Here is a 14,312-nt window from a genome sequence, read left to right on the forward strand (position 1 = left end):
GTATAATGGGATGAAACACCATAATGCCTCTACTAGAACTACCAACACCATAAAGGGACATAAGAATTATGTATAATGGGATGAAACACCATAATGCCTCCACTAGAACTATCAACATCATAAAGGGACATAAGAATTATGTATAATGGGATGAAACACCATAATGCCTCCACTAGAACTACCAACATCATAAAGGGACATAAGAATTATGTATAATGGGATGAAACACCATAATGCCTCTACTAGAACTACCAACATCATAAAGGGACATAAGAATTATGTATAATGGGATGAAACACCATAATGCCTCTACTAGAACTACCAACATCATAAAGGGACATAAGAATTATGTATAATGGGATGAAACACCATAATGCCTCCACTAGAACTATCAACACCATAAAGGGACATAAGAATTATGTATAATGGGATGAAACACCATAATGCCTCTACTAGAACTACCAACATCATAAAGGGACATAAGAATTATGTATAATGGGATGAAACACCATAATGCCTCCACTAGAACTACCAACATCATAAAGGGACATAAGAATTATGTATAATGGGATGAAACACCATAATGCCTCCACTAGAACTACCAACATCATAAAGGGACATAAGAATTATGTATAATGGGATGAAACACCATAATGCCTCTACTAGAACTACCAACATCATAAAGGGACATAAGAATTATGTATAATGGGATGAAACACCATAATGCCTCTACTAGAACTACCAACATCATAAAGGGACATAAGAATTATGTATAATGGGATGAAACACAATACTGTTTAAGATCAGAAGCACAAAATGTTTCGCACACAGCAAAAATAACTTGGTATATAGTAATCAGTACACCACCTTACAAAAAAGTGGCAATAGCTCTGTCAAGTCATAAAACAAGGTATTCTAATAAGATATGAATGTATTATATGATGCTATCTAAAGGGTTAGATTTTTATAAGTATACCACAAAAACATTTACAATAAAGTTACATACTGCTTCTTCTGACATTTACCAGAAATGAATATCATTTTCTGAGTATGTATGATAAAAGGGAGATAACAAGCCTTACCCTTGGCAGGGTTGACAGCTATTCCTGATCTATATAAATTCTCTTCTGTCTGCCAGTCCTTGTTTCGCAGCACTGTCTTCCACGATAACAGCATACATAAAATCACAACAGCCATAAGCAGTCCCCTTCGTTGCAGGTCAGTCTTGCACCTTCTATAAATACCACTAACTCCTCTGGCAACCAGCAAGCAAAACCCCATACTGGGTATATATAAAACTCTCTCTGCTATTACAAACCCCACATAGAAAAATAAATTTGTTGCAGGAATAAATGGGAAGACAATTATTGCAACTGATATAATAAATATATTTAAATCATTAGGAATGTATTTTGGAAGTTCCTGGCTGTAATTGTTCTTTACAAAATGCTTATGCTCTAAAATTTTAGACTTTTTACTAATTTCTATGCCAGTTTTGGCACTAACGATAGAATATGAATTATGGATTTGTAATATAGTATTAACAGCTAGATAAATAAGGGAGGAATAAAACAATGCTGTAAACAAATTTCGATAGTCTGTCAATGTTTCAACCAGAGGAATGGCTTCCATAGACCAATCAAAACTAAGAATCCTGGGACAAAGCAGCAACCAGAAATTCAGAGAAGGTAACAGTAGATAGGTCAAAGTTCGTGTCAGCAAACTGTCTGAATCAGAAGCAGGGTTGTCCGATGGTGCAAACTCTGGTGGTGAATTTCCCATAAAATAAATCCGGAATGTAACAAGAGCAATACCAACCAGAAAAAGGAAAAATAATCCTTCTAAAACTCCACTCATGCTGTTGTCCTGCAATCAAGATCATATTGTTATGAATCAACCATGATCAAAGGAAATGTGTTCCCAGCTGTAAATTAAATAATAAAATCGCAATTTCAGGGTACACTTTTTTTAACATCAACAGACTGTCCAATAAATATTTCACATCAACACTGTCCAATAAATATTTTACTTCAACAGATTATCCAACACATATTTTACATCACTAATTGACCAATAAATATTTAACATCAACAGACTATCCAATACATATTTTACATCACTAATTGACCAATAAATATTTAACATCAACACTGTCCAATAAATATTTACATCACTAGACTGACCAATAAATATTTAACATCAACAGGCTGTCCAATAATATTTTTTTAACTTAAGCTTTTCAACATATATTTCAAAAGATTATACCAAGAAGAAAAAAAATCTTTAAGAAACCAAGGTGTCTGAAACTGACCCAAATAACAAATTTAACTAAGGTGTATTGGACATATGGGCAGGAATGCAAACTACTATGACATGCTTTCCAAATTAATACAATAAAGTTAGATATTTTCATATAAATACAAGTATTACCTGAATGATGAAATTGTATGCATATTTTGAATCACTGCATTTATTTTGACAGAAATAAAAACATTTATGCCAACATAGTATACAACACAAGGGATGTATGTTGTAACCTAAAACAGTTTTATGACAACATAGTATACAACACAAGGGATGTGTGTTGTAACCTAAATCAGTTTTATGACAACATAGTATACAACACAATGGATGTGTGTTGTAACCTAAAACAGTTTTATGCCAACATAGTATACAACACAAGGGATGTGTGTTGTAACCTAAAACAGTTTTATGACCATATCTGTCAAACATTTGCTTGTATTTTTTGGCAGTGATGGGTTCTAGAACTGACAGTATATTTTACATTACAAATAAAGTCCATCACTAATAGTGAGAAAGCAGATCTAAATAAGAGTTTGAGTACAGTCACAAACAAAAGATTTAAATAACTGGTCTAAATATGGACTAAATGTATACAAAACCTGCATTATCCATAAGGATTTACAACGGTGATGACAGCAAGCTAATACATTGCAAAGAAGGTCATAAATCACAACAAAATTAATGTCATTATAACTCTAGCAGTTGCAAGAGACACTTAATCTTAACTGCTAAATTTTGACAATGAATTTAAATATATTTTAATAACAAGTGAATTTAAATGATGAAATACCAGATCTAATATATAGGCAAAACTGTACTTATTTATGGATATGAACATATCCTAAACTGTACCTATTTACCAATATTCCAGCTCAACTTTTTCATGGAACTGCACATATCCCAAGTTTAACTTATTTATGGATATGTACATAGTCCAAGCTTAACTTGAACTTGCCTATGGATATGCACACATCCTGAGCTTAACTTTTTTATGGATATACAAATATCACAATCTTAACTTATTTATGATTATACTCATATCCCACCATTAACTTATTTATGGATATACTCATATCCCACTGTTAACTTATTTATGGATACACTCATATCCCACCATTAACTTATTTATGGATATACTCACATCCCACCATTAACTTATTTATGGATATATTCATATCCCACCATTAACTTATTTATGGATATACTCATATAACACCATTAACTTATTTATGGATATATTCATATCCCACAATTAACTTATTTATGGATATACTCATATCCCACCATTACATTTTATGGATATACTCATATAACACCATTAACTTATTTATGGATATACTCATATCCCACCATTAACTTATTTATGAATATATTCATATCCCACCATTAACTTATTTATGGAAATACAAATATCCCACCATTAACTTACTTACAGATATAAACATATTGAAAACTAAAACAAAATACTGTGAAATTTTTTATAGGTAGCAATCTTTGTGCTTTTCAAAAAATTATATTTTTGTCAGAATACACCGAAATGTCAATTGTGGAAAACAAATCTTCAAAAGGTTAACTTCATTTATCATATTTTTGTACATCATGTGAAGACTAAATATCCATTTCTCCAGTAAAGTTGATTTTAGATGAATTCCCCAAATTTTGTGTCAAATCATTGAAAAGCTAGACTGTCCTACATGTTACTGCATTACCTCCCTTGACTAATATTCAATTTGCAGTCTGAAACAAACCCACTTGCTACTAATATAGAATTTTATTGAATACATGGTCATATCAAGTGATGGATTTTGTGAAGCATATATTCACAAAAGTCAGAAAAAAGACTGTAAATTTCACTTTAAAAGAGAAATAAAAAGCAAAACAAAGATGACAAATATTTACTGATTATACTGTGTCAAACCAGTAAGTACCATGATGAGATTTCTATGGATTCTATTGCAAATTGAAATTTTTGCATATTTTAAACAATGAAACCATTACAAATCCTTATAAATTATGCAAGAAAAATGTAGACATTTCATCAAAGTAATCATTGGGTGAGAATCAGAAGGCAAGCTAGCAAGCAAGCAGGCAAGTAAGGCAGAAAAATAATATTAAAAAGTAATGCATTCCCTTGCACTGGGTTCAGAAATTTTAACAGTAAACACACATAGCTTCATTTCTTTGCTTCACAGATTTATGCTGGAGAAACAGAACCAGCAATATCAACCTCAAAAAGGAAAAATTAAGTTAGGATATAAGGCCTTCAACGTGGTTTTATCTGCTCATTTACACCAAAAGGGTGTGGCTTTAAAAATTGTTTATCTGACCTGTGCCCTGGAGGAAGCTGCACATGCGCGATATATGGGGTTACGTTTAGAGCAAGTGGGTCCCCTCATCCACACTTTCAAAGGACTGCAGTTTACTTCTACTTTTTAATCAAAAATAATTACTGCATATGATTTTGACTAAAAAAAGGGATTTAATGTACTTATTTTCTCAATGTGACCCACATCAAATATAAGTTGGAAAATACACTGAGTTCATGCCTCTGTATTTTAATGCACATTATATTTTTTAATTCTGTGTAATAATTGTCATCATTCATTTTCCTTTTCTTTCAATCTATTGATGACCATACTGATCATGCAAAAAAAATGTGTTTTCGGTCAGCTAACCATCCCCATTTCTCAATTCTGACCCTAGCACTTTTTTCCACCATGGTTAATTACAAGAAGAAATTCAGCAAAAAATCACATTAAATATAAACTTTTTTTTTAAAACCAACTTGCCTAACCTAATTTTAAAACCAGTGCAACAGAAAACATATTGGGGTGGGGGCCAGAGTTGTAGCAATAGGTGTTTCCTTTCTTAAATATCCACAGGATCTATTTACAAGTTGTCACAACTTAACATAAATTCTCTTAACTATTGAGTTGTTTCTTCTATAGTACAAGTCATATAGCTAATGTATGCGCTCTAAATCGCTTTTTGCACCTAAAAGTTTCATTTTGGAGAATTTGATTACACATACCTTTAAATGGCATTTATTCACTTTTTTTCACGCCTTGTCCATCGAAATTTCACTGAAGATTACTGTATAATTTCCTTGAAAAATGCTTAACAGCAAATTCAATGTTAACATACTTTGACATTTTTAGGTACAGTCAAGCAAGCGAAGTGAACCCATTTAAACCCGTTTTATCACACACTACAATGTAAGAGGGAACCTGCATGCAGTTGGGAAGAAGTTGTACTTCAAACATAAACAAAGACACAACAACTGAGATGCAACAATGTCGTCATTCATAAACCAAGCCTGGGAAAACACCGGCAGCAAAAAATAGGCACACAAGTCCAATTAATTGGAGGCAATTATGTAACTTCGTATATATCTTCTGTATGGTATGTCATGTCTTTTATTTCAATTCGTACATAATACTTATTTTTCGCATATAAATATGTTCTTTCATACTTGTAAAGGATAGTAGAAACACGGCTGTCAATGCAGATTTATTTTAGTTAAATTTTACATCATGCTAATTATCATTTTGAAGAAATGTCGTATGTAAAAGTTAAAAATAAAACTTTGTATATTACTCCTCTATCCCATTCTTAGTCGAACATCCATACAAGAGATGAAAGAAACTGCGTGTGACTTCTTGTTCATGTGATCTTACCTTGATCCCCCCTGCATTAGTAATTGTTCATTCCAATATCAACTTTCTTGACCAAGTCTAATGCCACACTGCCATTATAAAAGTCCATAGCGATAAATAATTTTTGTCTGGAAATTTATTTATGACAATTAATTTGCAGATCATTAAAAATATCATGATTGAAAAAACTTTGTTATGACTATATTACAATTAAATTTTTAATCTAAAATTAGTTTTTAAATTCATACCAGTAAATGTACTTACATGACCCATGTGACTTTTACAATAGTAATATATCACTTCCACCTACATACCAGACGCAGGTAGTACCTGAGCAAACATTTGCATGAGCCATACATTAAATGCAACTATATGTGAAAAAATGTGGACACAAACATTTAATATTTAAAATCTGACCATCTTATTCATGAACCAGTCTTGTTTCAGCATATTATCAAAATGTCACACACGAATAATGCAGTGCTAAAGAATCTGATGGAACACCTTGCTGTGTGTCAAGATTGAGATTAGAGCCATCAAATATATTTTTGATAACAGTGTCATAAATCATTTCCACTTAAATATAACAATCTTCTACATAGATAAGGAAAGTAAAATCCTTACTTTTTTTAATATTTTCGCAATATCGGTGATTCTGACTTTGTGTATGACAAAAAGATCGTATGTGGCGCACACAGCAAGTACAGTCACCCCCTGTTCCTTTGTCAGCAGACTGGCTGTCACAAACAGACCAGTACACAGTACATACATAAGGCGCAGATTAGTGCCCCCAGAGTGCCAGGTAACATCTCGGAGTTCCACATACTTCATGTAACTCAGGAAAGACAGCATGAAAAAAAAACTGGCCAAAACATCAGCCCTGCCCACAATGCCAGCTACAGCCTCGGTGTGTACTGGGTGTGCAGCAAAAAGAATCCCTGAAACAGCTGTACCCAAAGTATCCTTTAAAAGCAGCCTTGACAAATAGGTGAAAGCTGCAGTGGTTATCACATGACACAGGATATTTCCAAGGTGATATCCCCAAGGGTCCAACTTTCCAAAGAAGTAATTGAGGCGGAATGTAAGAACACAAAGGGGTCGATATGATTTATGAGATCCACTGTGAGTCAGAGGTGTACCCCAGAAATCATCATAAAATATGTTGATAATTGGTGTCTCTGGCTGAAGGTCTTGGTTTTTCTGTATGGCACGACTGAAAGAAAGGAAAAGAAAGATTAGTTATTCACAAAGAATATATTTCATTCCCTCATTTCTTGAAACTCCCCAAATATAATTGTAACAGACCATCCTGGGCTCCCAAAATAGGAAAATCACAAGTAGTTTAAGGTATGGGCAGGATTATATGTTGTAAAGAACAGGAAGATATAACAGAAAAAAGGAGAATTTTGACCATGATAATAAAGTGAAGCATTATTTTTTTTAAATAATAATAATCATAGTAAGTAGTAGTAGTACATGTAATAGTGCTTATAAATGGTGCCGCTGCTGCTCTGGTATGGTTATTTCTGTATATTTAGTCATAGAATAGATAGAGAATATTTCCTACCTTTTATTCATGTAAAGTTTTATTTACTAAAAGCACATATTGTTACCAGGCACCACTGTCAACAGAAACCCACAATGATCCATTAAAAATTATTATTTGGGTAAACTGCAACCTCACTATACTAAGTGCTCACCAACATAGTCATAAACAAATTCTATCTCAATTGCTTTACGAGTTAGTTCCTTTTATGTATGTTAGGTACTCTCCATTGGGGCACAATTATTACTTCTGGGTCATTACCCACAAATGTAGTCCCAATCTATTTTTAAAGTATTTTCCTGGTAATTTGAAGAGGGGTCATGGTGAACCTTGGCTTAGATTCAGGCAAGTTTCATATTGATTTGAAGTAAATTGTTGATTCTTTAGAATATAGTGTAATTGAGTGCATTTAAGCAAAAGTGCACAGTTAAAAATTAGGCACTGACCTAGAAATGAATCAACTGACATATGTACATTGTTTTGTTTACAGTTAAGCCTCTCAAAATATGCCAAGAACTTTACTGGGAGATCACCTCTGAAGAAACTTTAGAAATAACAAGATTTATTAGCTTTTGGCTACAATTCAACACCAACACACATATCTTGAGACTGGGAAAAGTGACCCAAGCTAGTCATTCTCCCTCTCAATATGGTCATGATGAAAGATTACATTTTGAGATGATTTGACCTGTGCAGTAAAGTGGAGAAAGAAACTAAACAAAGATGGTGCCAAGTTCTTTGAAAATAATGATGTTCTAGGTAGCACCAGAAAGAAGGGAGTGTGCGGATTAAGGCATTTACAGGTGTTTCCACATCTTCTGTAAGTCTTCCGTCTCTGTTTATGGACACAAGAATTTTTCTGCAAAAATAATTTTCAGGTGCCCTATAATTTTCAGACTTTGCTTTTTAAAAAAACTATCCATGCACTGATGTCTTTGGAATGAAAAGACAGGAGACCTGCACTTCTGGACAGTGGAGAAATGGTTTGCTTATCATTGGAAATGGCCATAAGTTATACAATTCAAGTTGTCAAAAATTTTGAGAACCACATTTCACTATTCATCATAAAACATAAATAAATGGCAACCTTTATTAAAAGAGAAAACCAATCAAGTTGGTTAAAATCATGAATAATCTGTTTAATTTTCATTATGGATAATACAAAAAGCGGTACTTGGCCATGTACCAGTCACATACACATGTAATAGGAATTAGCCATGTACCAGTCACATAACAGGAATTAGCCATGTACCAGTCAAATAACAGGAATTAGCCATGTACCAGTCACATAAGAGGAATTAGATTCTGTTGATAATAATGTACTGAGAAAGAAAAATACCTACCACATAACAGATACGTATTACAGCTGTTTTCTAAATGATATGAATTTATAAGTACTAGAATGTAATGAAATTTGCCGTTACTAAACCACATACTGGAATCTGTTCATGGTTTTGTTATTAATATTCAGGGCCCATTCTATTCCTATATTCACCTGCAATCAAAATACACTACTGCTGTAGCTATCTGGTATGTTAAGATTTGTCCAATGTTATCTATAATAATAATAATAATAACAATGACTTTATTTCCAGTTGGCGACTACAAATGAGAAACTAATCTACCCTTAAGGCCCTCTATTATGTACACATAAGATACAAGCTAATATGTTCACACACACACAGAGTATATAAACAATTATTCACATAAATGCTACATTGCTGCAGAAATGAAACTGAAGCACAGGAGGTGGGTTGTGTAACATGTACTTTAATAAGTACACCATTTTTTATGATTTCATCCATCTAGTACACTAATGTGGAAGGAAGAGATGCTTGGAGCTGATTTAATATAATGTGGAATGTTATTCCAAACAAGCACATCTGAAAATTGAAAAGCTATGTTTTTTAAAAGCTCCTTTTATGGCTTGGGTACTTTGAAATTTTGCCATTTTAATGATTTTAGATTAGGGGTACCAGGAGATTCTCTTTCCTGGAAAATGGTATTTAGGTAAGTGGGGAAAGATTTTGTAAAAAAAACTTGTACATTATTTGGGTCTTTCTCAAAAATATTCTTTCATGTATTGGTAATACTTAGAACATAAGCACTGCAGTTTAACATTTTCTGTTTGCTGATCAAAAATTATTTTACATGCCCTTTCCTGGAGACTGGAAATTTTTATCAAATTTGTAGAAGTTGTGTTCCCCCAAATTATATTAGAGTAGTCAAAATGCGGGTTAATTAACTTTTGTGAAAAGTAACTCTGTAATGTAATGTAATGAAGACCTTGATTTTCTTTAGGAGCCAAAGGAGCCAAAGAAAATAGTTTATTTTCCTAGAAATATAATTTATATGATGAGACCATTGCAAGTTATTATCTCCAAATATTCCAAAAATTCTATGCAAACATGTCATTTTCAGATCAGAGTTATCAGAGAGAACATGCTGCATATCAGTTTGCAATCTTGCTCTTTTCTTTTCATTCTGACATTATTTAATTACAAATTCTCCAACCAATCTGGGATAGAAAAATTAATTCATTTCTGATAAATGAAAATATACATAAAATGGCTATATCAAATATGGTATTATTTCATCCTAGCAAGAGACACATGTCTCTGTCCTAGTCTTCTGTCAAACAGATAACTTGATACATGATCTTGAATCAGCTTTAGCAAGTGACATTTGGTTCAACCTCTGATTTACCCTTCTACAATGTAAACAACTGAGCCTCATTGCAGGAATATATATTGTTGAAGAAGCTGTGAAAGAATGTAGCTAATGCAACTGTGAAATAAAACAAACTAGACCACTGTTACTTTTTTGAATACATTATTCAATCACATTCAGTTAGGAGTCAATTCTCTACCTGGCAAATCAAGCAAAATCCTCACCTCTACCCCCTACAAAGCCACAAATTTGTAATGCCTTTTGGCTTGGTTCAGCAATAAGTGTTAAAATAAGATCAACTTACTACAGTAGAAGTAAAATAAGAGTGGTATCCCCTTGAATAGAGGGACTGGTGCCAAATTCCATTGTTCACTAGTTCCTACTTCCAGTCATGCCTTGCCATCACACTTATTAAGACTTCATAAACATTCTTCATATTTGTTCTCATTCTCAAGTCTGAACAATCCAAGAAGTTTTCTCACCACAAGAGAATTATATTCAATTTTTATTTGTCTTATTTTAAACTATAGTTCACTCTGTCTTCAATATAAATAAACTGTTTTGTAACTCAAAATACGGGATAATGTATGGGGCTCAGTGGATAATCACCCCAACTGCACTGGGTATTCAACACTGATCAGACCATACATGCCAAATCTGCATACCCCTGGGTTGGATTTAGCTGTCTGGCCATTGTTCTTTGATTTCTGAGATGTAAGAGTTAATACTAACAAACATACTTCAAAAAGACTAAAAATGGACATTTATGTGCACAATCTTTTTTAGAGTCCATATTTTGCAATAAAAATTAAAATAAATAATAATTTGTTATTTAGTTCATTGTTCATTCACTTACCTGTAATTTTTACTGTTTTGTGGTTATTTTTATTACTGCTGTGGTTGTTAATGTCATTATAGAAACAAATTATCTAGCTGATATTCACTTTGTGTTAAGGAAACTGAAGGTATAATTGTTTCTCCTTCTGTAGATTAATACCAACCACCCCCATCAGGCCCAGCCCTAGGGCAAGGCGAACAAGGCAACCACCTTGGGCCCTGCGCTTTCGAGAAATCAACTCCATAATGCAATTTTTTTGCTTGGGGCCCTGCACATCCTAGGGCTGGGCCTGACCCCCATGCCATTTTATCACTAAGTTCAAACCAATAAGGTGGCAAATCTATAATTTCAAAAACACTTCAAATTTACATACAATCATATCAAGTTTGTGGGGGGGTATTCATTCTCTGTTTTATAACTGTCCTCAATGAAAACCAAATACAAGTCAAAAACACTTGGACTAATTAAAAATAAGTTTATGCTGCTTGTTTCAAGTGATTTTATATTTATTCTAATCAAAATATGACACATGCAATCACTTGCCTGAACTTGAAAGGACTGATAACTTTTTGAGCTCAGTAAACTTGTGTGACATTAAATATTGATATATCAAACTTCCATGTTTCTAAAGATGAAGTCCAGGACTTCCAAAAACGAAACATTCATGGAACTACTACTCAATCACTATAGTTATGGACAATATTATAATTTATATAAAATACAGTTCTCTCATCCATTATCTATTTAAAGAATGTCACCTTTTTGTGTGATTGTTTTAATAATGTAGGTTTATGGAAATATATCCTGTGCAATCGTTGTATTATGTACTACTGAAACCAATGATGAATATGCTAAGATATAATCAATTAGGGTTACTTTAATCCCTGCACCGGCACATCAAGGTAAACAAATTAAAACATGTGCCAATTTAAAAATATCATGCACGTTTGTTCTTGCTCTAATAAACGCGTATTCGACGTTAATACTATGTGTAAGAAAATATAAATAACCAGTATGCTGTATTAGTTCATATGCAATAAATCTGGACTCGGAGGACACGGAGTCATTTTCACAGCTCACATTAATGCATCCAATACAGTAAATGACTCTTGGAAGTTATCCAATTATTGTATTTACCTGTCATCGTATGCAAAATCCGCTCCTAAAGTATTTAAATAAAGAATTAGCGCGACTGCACTGGGCAGCAGAATGATAAGAGAATCCATCCTTCTGTCCCGTCTGTTGTCAACATATCCGTCGCGTATTACATACGGTCTCGTACTGTGTGGCTGCTTTAGTTAGACAGGTGAATCTCTTGTTGCACACTCTGCGCATGCTTAACAGTCGTTGAACTTTCTCTCGGATTTGTTCATGTACACTCTCAATAAATTCAATAAAAGCCATATATTTTCGTGTGCAGTATTTACACGAATTCATTTCAAATACATAATTCCTTTTCGTTTATCTTTTTCATATTTTTTTTTTTTAATGTCTGACGGCAACGACATAACACATGAAAAGCAAACACGATCAAGGTTTTACTTTGTGATGAAACCCCAAGATAAACTGATTCCCAATTTCACTTTGATATTTTGTTCCGGGTCGTTGAATTAACTGTATAGAGACGGCCTTGATCAGAGTAATATTAGGTGTAAATGGTGATTGATAACCGTCAGTGTTACATTTTGTTCATGAATACAGTGCTGTTTAGAAGCAAACTGAAGCAACGATTATTACTGGAGAGACAATTTATCGATTGTCTGATATTTTGTCAAATTTGTTGCATTGGTGACCCTTTGACCCATTCAACCCCCGTTTTTAACTTCTCGATCAATGTAGTACAGATAGTATGGGAATACGAGGAAGAGAGTACATGCCAAACTTTCCCACAAAACGATTCAAATTTCTCTGCAAAAACACTAACACAGTAAACAGAATTCTCTTTTTTTATTTTAAAGAAAATGGCAAAAAGATACACTCGTTTAAAATTGTGAGGGGATTTTGACTTTCATACCAAGGTTTATAAAACGAAACATCAAGGTTTTGTGTGTGCTGGCTTTGCACCCCACCCCCATTTACCCTCCGGAAGACTGTATTTGCTACTTTTGCCTCTATCATTGAAACATACGTCAAGAACCTTGTTAAGTTAGACGTAGGCAACGCTTCCAAATATTATAACAACATTTAAAGAACTGTATGACTTTAATTTGTTTGTGGCAGACAAAAAATTAAAATGATAACATTTTCTTGGTGACTAGGTAGTGAAAGAGTTATGTGGTTCATTATTATGAATATGGTACCTGGGGGAAATGGAGAGCTCTCACCGAAGGCGCGCTTTCTGCTTGTTCATGTCAGTGTAAATCAATATAAATTTACGTAAGTGGGATTTTCAAAGTTTAAACAGGAAGACCCACTCTTGCGAAGGTTAATCTGCATAATATAATCAATAACAACAGCAAAACGTGGAAAGGGGGGGGGGGGGTCTTGTTCACGAGCACCACCCTGTTAAACTGAATATTTTGACAACGAGTTTCACTCTTCGTGAATTCTTTCTTAACCTCTGTCCAATTCCCCTGCTCGTCATAGGAGAGAACATCATTCAAAATAATACCAACAGCTTGATGAGACGGAAGTGGATGGTAGTATTGACATTCCGCTAATAGCTCAGTAGTTCATTTATTAATTCATTCGCTCAATAATTCCTTTCATCTTTCCTTAAAATTATAAAGTACAACAGAGCTTCACCAAATTCGTGTGTGGATGTGACAATACTGAAATATGTATGGGATTCAATGAACTAACTGAGTTCATCCCCGTAATGATAGCATTATGGGATTCAATGAAATAACTGAGTTCGATCCCCGTAATGATAACAGTATGATGAATCAATACAGTACGTATCTGATATGGATAAATATGCAAAGTTGTATTCGGCTAAATTTCTAGTACAGATAGAGAATGTCATAACTGTGCAAGGTCAATATACGAGTCATCCGAAACGGAAATAGAAGGCATGAAGAACAAGGTTCGATTTAACTAACCATGGTGACTCAGTATATGAAATAGCTGTCTCGGAATCAACCAATGGAGTTACAGAATTTGGCAAAAATCTAAAATCATCAATACTTTTAGTGAGGCTTCCTTTAGTCTTGTGGATGACACACAGAGATAATTTACACGGCATAAAGTAATATATGGATGTTTTGTGTTGCCTCGCCAAAGTAGATTTTGTAAAGGAAAACAAATAACAATGTTTAGGACATCGTTGACAATGTCTTTCGATTCCAGCTGCCAACAC

At 33.6% G+C, this 14,312-nt stretch overlaps 1 protein-coding gene across 2 annotated transcripts in view; it reads right to left on the bottom strand.

The window, feature by feature from the left end:
* The window catches only part of LOC149801176 (protein O-mannosyl-transferase tmtc2-like), a 59,797-nt gene extending 47,267 nt beyond the window's left edge, over positions 1-12,530 (bottom strand). The window contains exons 1-3 of one of the 2 annotated variants that reach the window (XM_089955206.1): positions 12,152-12,530; positions 6,585-7,173; positions 1,083-1,866 (exon numbers count right to left, since the gene is read on the bottom strand). In XM_089955206.1, the coding sequence (XP_089811332.1) occupies positions 1,083-1,866; positions 6,585-7,173; positions 12,152-12,240 (1,462 nt within the window). In that variant the 5' untranslated portion in view covers positions 12,241-12,530. Of the gene's footprint in view, positions 1-1,082; positions 1,867-5,981; positions 6,050-6,584; positions 7,174-12,151 lie in introns of those variants that run through there. The other variant, XM_089955207.1, reaches the window with a different exon arrangement.
* Positions 12,531-14,312: the final 1,782 nt, after the last annotated feature.

Source organism: Sinohyriopsis cumingii, chromosome 4 (assembly GCF_028554795.1).
Source record: "Sinohyriopsis cumingii isolate HCF-2022 chromosome 4, ASM2855479v2, whole genome shotgun sequence".
Taxonomy (NCBI): Eukaryota; Metazoa; Mollusca; class Bivalvia; order Unionida; family Unionidae; genus Sinohyriopsis; species Sinohyriopsis cumingii.